Below are 7,500 nucleotides of genomic sequence, written 5' to 3'. Positions count from 1 at the left end.
AATTAATAGACCATTCCTGAAAAGAAAAGAATATTCCATGATAAACCGTATCATTATCATTGCGAGGAGCTTTGAATTATATTATGGTATTATGAAAGTGTAAGACGACGAACCGGCAGAATCTTTAGCACGCCGGGCAAAAATGCTTTGTGGTATTTCGTCTGCCTTTACGTTCTGGGTTCAAATGCCGTGGATGTCGACTTTGCCTTTCGTCCTTTCGAGATCGATAAAATAAGTACCAGTTGAGTAGTGGGATCGATTTAAACAACTTAGTATTTCCCTCAAAATTGCTGGCCTTGTGCCAAAATTTGAAACCGTTATAACTAAGCACTGTGAATGTAGCGATCTGGCAGAATCGTTAGCACACCGGGAAAAATGCTTGGCGGCGTTTCGTCCATCTTCACATTCTGAGTTCAAATTCCCCAGGACTTTTTTCCCTTAACCCAGGTATTTAATCTATCAGGTCTCTTTAGCCGAACTTCTAAGTTACGGTGACATAAACACACGAACACCAGTTGGGGGTGGGACAAGCACAAATTACACCGGTAATTATAACCCAACTAATTTAATCCAAAATAACACCAATGTTATTCATCCAGTCTTTATTTAAATTTCCCAACATAATTCTTTGTATATTACACCCCTCATGATTAGTTATATTCGTCTTTCTACCATCTCCCTCACATAAACTTTTATAAATATATTTAAATTTAAATATAATAATAGATATATTTTTCAAATAAACTTGATGTTTTAACAGCATTTCAACGTTCGATATTAGCTAAATTTTAAACGATAAATTTCTAATTACATGAACTCTGCGTCCTACTAAGTAGTTTTATTTACATTTAAAAATTCCCAAACACAGTCCTCAAATAAGTCATTTTGTAACTCAAGACTATAATATACTTATTTTTCCTGAAGCGATCTAACAATATATCGCTTATTACATCTATAAAAGTTGCAATTATTGATGATTCAAAAATATTGTTAGATTGAAACATATGTAGAATTTCTCTTTGGATATTTTTGAATTATTTGGTTGATGCGGTTCCTTTTATACTTGTTCTTATAAGTATATCTTTTAATCTTTTAATTTGCATTACTTTTCCAATTGTAATACAAATGAAACAGAAGGAAGCGCCGATTATAGTGCCATTACGATATGCGAAATAACTAGTTTCAAATACCTGTCTTGAGAAGTATTGAATCGTCTGTCATCAAATCGGTGTCTCCAGGGGCATATCAGGTGAGTTATTGTGTTGTAAGTATTATTAAATTTTGCAGTTATTGTTTGATAGGTATTCATTAGTATTTTGATTACAACCCACTTTTTAGAGTATATCAATGGATTCCATTAAATTACCATTGATCTGAGAAAAGAGGGAGCGACTAACTTTACAGGAAATCATCTGACAAGCTGCAGGACAGCGGATATCCGTGATGCAAACGACATTGTATCACGAGATCTCTTTACTAATGTGTAAATAGTGAGAGTTCCTTTATTTCATCTAAGAAGAAAACTTCATATTCAATTCACAGATGTTTCCCCTCGATCTTAAAATCTTGTGTTAAAGTAATGCCGCTTATTTTACTGGGTAAGTTATGCTAATGCCGCTTAGCTCATTGTGTAAGTTACGATGGGGTGCAAAAAGTTCCTGGTTTTGAATAAAAGAAAATAGAGGAGGATCAGTTAATTATGATTTAATTCAACGTATTCTCTTCTCAGATTCACACACTTATTGCAGTGGTCCTTCAGTTTTTCTAAGCCCCGTAAATGAACTCAGAAGTTTCGGTTCCAATCAGGCCTTTCGCAACACCCTTAAAGCCGGGAACTTTTCAGCACTCCTCATATGTTAAAGTAATGTCGCTTAGCTCATTGAGTAAGTTATATTAAAATAATGATGCCCAGATCACTGAGTAAGTTGCATTAATGTCGCTTAACTCACTAAAAAGAAAACACTAAAAAACCATTTCACTTTAAGACTTTTTATAAAAAAAAAATGTGGGTAAAAAAATAAGCTAGCTTGGCAGAAACGACCATTTTCCCAAGAAGCTTGCTTCCCAACTACATGGTTCCGAGTTCAGCCCCACTGCGCGTCACATTGGGCAATTATCTTCTACTCTAGCCTTAGGAAGACCAAAGCTTTGCAAGTGGACTTGGTAGACAGAAGCCCGTTGCATGTGTGTGTGTGTGCGTGCGTGTATGTGTGTGTGTGTGTATGTGTGTGTGTGTGTGTGTGTGTGTGTGTGTGTGTGTGTGTGTGTTTGTCCTCTGCTTGATAACCGGTGTTGGTGCATTTACGTCCCCGTAACTTAGAGGTTTGTCGGGAAGGAACAATGTCTCTCGCTGCAGTTGTCTTGTCAGTCATCAAGATTTTTACTTTCTTTAAAAGCAATGTACTCACAGACAAAATACCTTGTCGTGTTTTAGCCCCCACCAGTTACGTTTTAAATATTAAGTTGAAAATTTGCCAACGGTAACTTTTCCTTTCGCCCTTTCAAGGTCATTCAGGTGACACATTGGGCTCTATTTAAGCGACATATTGCCTTCTTCTTTGGGCTCTATTTAAGCGACATATTGCCTTCTTCTTTGGGCTCTATTTAAGCGACATATTGCCTTCTTCTTTGGGCTCTATTTAAGTGACATATTGCCTTCTTCTTTGGCAATAAGGAATTTTGTGACAAAGTTAGAAATGAGTATTATCGGTATCTTTAAGGTGGTAAGCTGGCAGAACTGTTAGCACGCCGGACGACACGCTTAGCGGCGTTTCGTCCGTGTGTACGGTTTGAGTTCACATTCCGCCGAAGTCGACCTTACCTTTCATCCTTTTCGGGTCGGTACAATAAGTACCAGTCATGCACTGGGGTTGATGTAATTGACTTACCCACCTCCCCTGAAATTGCTGGCCTTGTGCCAAAATTGGAAACCAATACTATTGGTTTCTGTTGAATAATCAGAAAATATCCTCTAACGAAAAGATGGGAATGTGGAGCGTCAATGGATTTTCCCCGTAAAGTGAAATGGCTTGAGACAGGAATAGAAGTCTTGTCCCTGTTTCGCGACACAAACTATTCTATTTAACAATTCTATTTCCCTTGTTATTGGCAGAAATCCTTGTTTAACTTTCGAAAATATCTTTGATGTCTTAGTGACTTATTAGTCAAATAATATCTCTATTCTTGATTGTTTTTATCCTGTACAGGCTACAGTAATAATGTCTGTTCTTCATTACTTTATCCTATAAAGACTACAGTAATAGCATCTCTGTGTTTGATGGTTTTACTACAGTAATCAAATAAACAGTTAGGAGTCATTTACCGCATTTAGTTCACTCTTCTCTCCAGATCCGTCTTTCCAATGTTTAAAAATTCCGCTGTGATGTCCAGTCACTTCTTCCCATTGGCCGTGATAGTTATACGTCATCAACAGCATATAATCAACGTAACTGAAAAACAGAAGCAGTTGATTGAAATTTTGGTTTTAAATTTTGGCACAGAGCCAGCAATTTCAGGAGAGGGGTAAGTCGATTTCATCGACCTCAATGCTCAACTGGTATTTATTTTATCGATCTTGAAAGGATGAAAAGCAAAGTCGACTTCAGCGGAGTTTGGACCCAGAACATAAAGCCGGACGAAATGCTGCAAACCATTTTGACCGGCACACGCTAACGATTCTGCCAGTTCGCTGCCTTTCAATTGAATGAAATATTATCCCGGCAGCTCGAAATCTATCAACGTTGGATCCTTTCAATACAAGAACAACATCACGAAGGACAATTGTCAGATTAAGTCGGTCTCGGAAGGTTCTCTCGCAAAGCCAGACACAATCAATAATAGTACAAAGAGAACCACACATTTGCAACAGCAGCCGATTCTTCTTCTCCTGGTTATAATGGATACAAAGGAAATTTTAATCCTTTTCATTTTGGACACACTTTGCAATTAATAAACTTGTAGTGCGGTGTTCAAATCTATTCGTGGACAAAACATATTGCAAGAATATATTGCAAGAACAATTTTGTTGCGCTGGGCTTTATGAAGAAGACTGAAATTATAGTATTGCTAATCCTTCATTCAAGTTTTCAAGAGCCAATAAGAGGTGGTAGCATTGTCTATCTAACGAATATTTATTCTTGTTCTACTTCTTTATAACTGTACAGAGTTGAAATCAAATTCTACGATGGAAAAATCCGGTGGGAAAACAGTCTGAGTTCGGCAGTCAGTTTGGTAAGTGTTAAAGCACCAAACTCTCGACATTTATGTCACTTTTATATTTCTGCCAATTATTGATAATAATTGTTATATACAGGGTTGGCCAAAAGTCACCTGACAGTAAATCAAAACCGTTTAATTCCAAGATTTATTTATGTTTAACAACTGAATGAATTTAATAAAAGCATCTAAATATGAAACACCATGGGAATTGTTCAAACTGGAGTCCTTCTTTAGCGACACATTTTTTCTCCATTCGAGTCAATACAGAATTACAGATAGTATTTATGGAATTTTGATTTACTGTCGGGTGACTTTTGACAAAACCTGTATATATATATATGTGCGTGTGTGTGTGTGTGTGGAGGGGGGGGGGTGTACGTGCGTGTGTATGTGTGCGTGTATGTGTGTATGTATGTATATATATATATATACATATATATATGCATATATACATATGTATATGTACATACTAACATCTATACGTATATATATATATATATATATATATATATATATATATATATATATAGATAGATAGATAGATAGATAGATAGATAGATAGATAGATAGATAGATAGATAGATGCATATGTGGGCACAGGACGTCATGAAACGTGTACAAAAAAAAATATGAAGTATGAGTGCATGGAATATGAACTAATTTTTAGAACTAATTTTTAGAACAACGAAAGACACAAATGGAAAACAAGACAAACAACATACAGAACGACCCGTCATCAGTTTTTGGCTCTTTTTCTACTCTCGCATTTCGAGCATTTAACAACAATATACGCTTTCGATAAAACAGTTGCTTCTGCAAAGCAAATTAAATAAGATTTGGGATTATATGATTGAACGCCACGCATCCTCTTCCAAGTAGGTTTTATCTATCTATATATAGATATATAGATATATACAGAGAAAAAGAGAGAGAGAGAGATAACAACAGTATCATTCAAGCAAGTCGTATGTCCCTGCAACAACTTGACTCACGGCAAAAAAAAAAATCTGAATAATTTCCCGAGTGATTTTCTGCTTATGAAAAGTGCGAGTAATCAATGTTTGATTCACCAACCATCCATTTATAAAAAAATATACACCATACTCTGCACAATATGTTGAGAGTTCTCTTTATTTCACTTATACATATACATAATGTGTGTGTGTGTGTGTGTGTGTGTGTGTGTGTGTGTGTGTGTGTGTGTGTGTGTGTGTGTGTGTGTGTGTGTGTGTGTGTAGTCATAAAAGTGTTTACAACTGCAATAACACCAGGAACATTTTCACCGGCAACGAATACGCCGACTACATTTTCCGAATCAAAAGAAATTTTGCTCTGAGATAAAAGTATTTAGCCGTGTAAATATGAAACAACATCTGAGTAAAGAAATAAACTGATTTATTCGATATCACTCACACTTTGAACTAATTTGAAAGTAAATTACTGAACACAAACACTCCAAAATTGATTGATAATAAGCACCAAGATAACCTTGTTGCTGGGCTGTCTGGATATAAAATTGATATTCCTACAATCCAACTACTACAACGTATGTATTGGTTTTCTCAATAAACACAAAAGTCCTCTCGATTTACAAAGGAGCTGAGAGTTTGTGAAGTTCATGCCGTTTTCGGAAGGAAATTATAAAAAACGTTAGTGGTGGTGGGTCATAGCTTCAGGCAAGGTTTGAAATCGCGTCGAAGTCATTCGCTATCAGGTTTATATTTCTTTGCCTTTGCCGTTCATTACAACTCATAAAAAAAAATCAACTTTAAAGTAAATCGAAAATCCTATAAAAATAATATCTCGAGGACGTCACTGTTTACAATTGACTTCGTGTAATGGAACAAGAGAAAATATACTGGAGAAGTTGACTTTCATATATGAGAGACAGGCAGGCAAACAGACAAACTGACAGAAAGGCAGGCAGACAAACAGATAGATAGATAGATAGATAGATAGATAGATATGCTTCTTTATTGGCCACACAGGGCCAATACAGAGGGGACAAATACAATGTAGAGCTTTTCTTTTCGAAAGAAAAAGAAGGGGGGAAATAGAATTTAAAAAAAGTGAAAAAATTCCGATCAAAAGGGATAATGTAAATAAAGAAAGAATCCGATAGAAAGGGATCGTGTTTCACAGAACAGAGTAAAAATGTAAAAAACAGATTAGGTTTATCCGTGGAAAGAAAAGCCTACGAAAAAGACCACGGTAACCTTGGACAGAGAAAAAACATGAGAGCAAAGCGCTCTCTCTCTCTCTCTCTCTCTCTCTCTCTCTATCTCTCTCTCTCTCTATCTATCTCTCTCACTCTCTCTCTCTTTCTCTTCTTAATTTACAGGATCATGCTCAAAGTGGTTTCGTCAATCACGCGCACCATCTTTGCTACATTCACCAACCTTTTATTGAATCTCTCATGAGACAAAACTTGCCTCTCTATTCTCACCTTCGTTTTCAAGTGGTACTTGAAAAAGTTGATGAACGATTGGCCAGAGAAGTGTTTCCGGAAGTGTCTCAGTAGTTGTCTCACGAAGCCCCTTCCGGAATTCCTCATGAGAAGTGCGTGAGGTCGGCTATGTTTCAATCTCGCGTATGTTGGTACATCCTTAGCGCTGCTTCTAAATTGTTATACGTGCAGCTTCTCTTTTTTTTTTCTCCTTTTTTTTGTTATAAACAATACATATATATATACATATACATATATATATACATATATATATATATATATACATACATACATATATATATACATATATATATATATATATACATACATACATATATATATATATATATATATATAGAGAGAGAGAGAGAGAGAGAGAGAGAGAGAGAGAGATTCTTTTATTTGTTCCAGTCCTTTTAACTGCAGCCATGCTGGAGCACCACCTTTAGTCGAACAAATCGATCCGAGGACTTATTCTTTGTAAGCCTGGTACTTATTCTATCGGTTTCTTTTGTCGTACCTCTAGAGGTACGACAAAAGAAACCGATAGAATAAGTACCAGGCTTATAAAGAATAAGTCCTCGGATCGATTTGTTCGACTAAAGGTGGTGCTCCAGCATGGCTGCAGTTAAAAGGACTGGAACAAATAAAAGAATCTCTCTCTCTCTCTCTCTCTCTCTCTCTCTCTCTCTCTCTCTCTATATATATATATATATATATATATATATATATATATGTATGTATATATATATATATATATGTATATATATATGTATGTATGTATATATATATATATATATATATGTATATATATATGTATATGTATATATATATGT

General features: G+C 35.7%; 1 protein-coding gene across 2 annotated transcripts in view; it reads right to left on the bottom strand.

The window, feature by feature from the left end:
- The window catches only part of LOC106878296 (chitinase-3-like protein 1), a 43,519-nt gene that overhangs the window by 13,075 nt on the left and 22,944 nt on the right, over positions 1-7,500 (bottom strand). For both annotated transcript variants that reach the window (XM_089356025.1, XM_089356026.1), the window contains exons 7-8: positions 3,323-3,449; positions 1-16 (exon numbers count right to left, since the gene is read on the bottom strand). The exon at positions 1-16 is cut by the window's left edge and continues 170 nt beyond it. In XM_089356025.1, coding sequence (XP_089212151.1) covers positions 1-16; positions 3,323-3,449 — 143 coding nt within the window. The remainder of the gene's footprint in view (positions 17-3,322; positions 3,450-7,500) is intronic.

This window comes from Octopus bimaculoides, chromosome 8 (assembly GCF_046866305.1).
Source record: "Octopus bimaculoides isolate indiv1 chromosome 8, ASM4686630v1, whole genome shotgun sequence".
Classification (NCBI taxonomy): domain Eukaryota; kingdom Metazoa; phylum Mollusca; class Cephalopoda; order Octopoda; family Octopodidae; genus Octopus; species Octopus bimaculoides.
The sequence above is the reverse complement of the archived record's forward strand: the minus strand, read 5'-3'. Positions and strand labels throughout refer to the sequence as shown.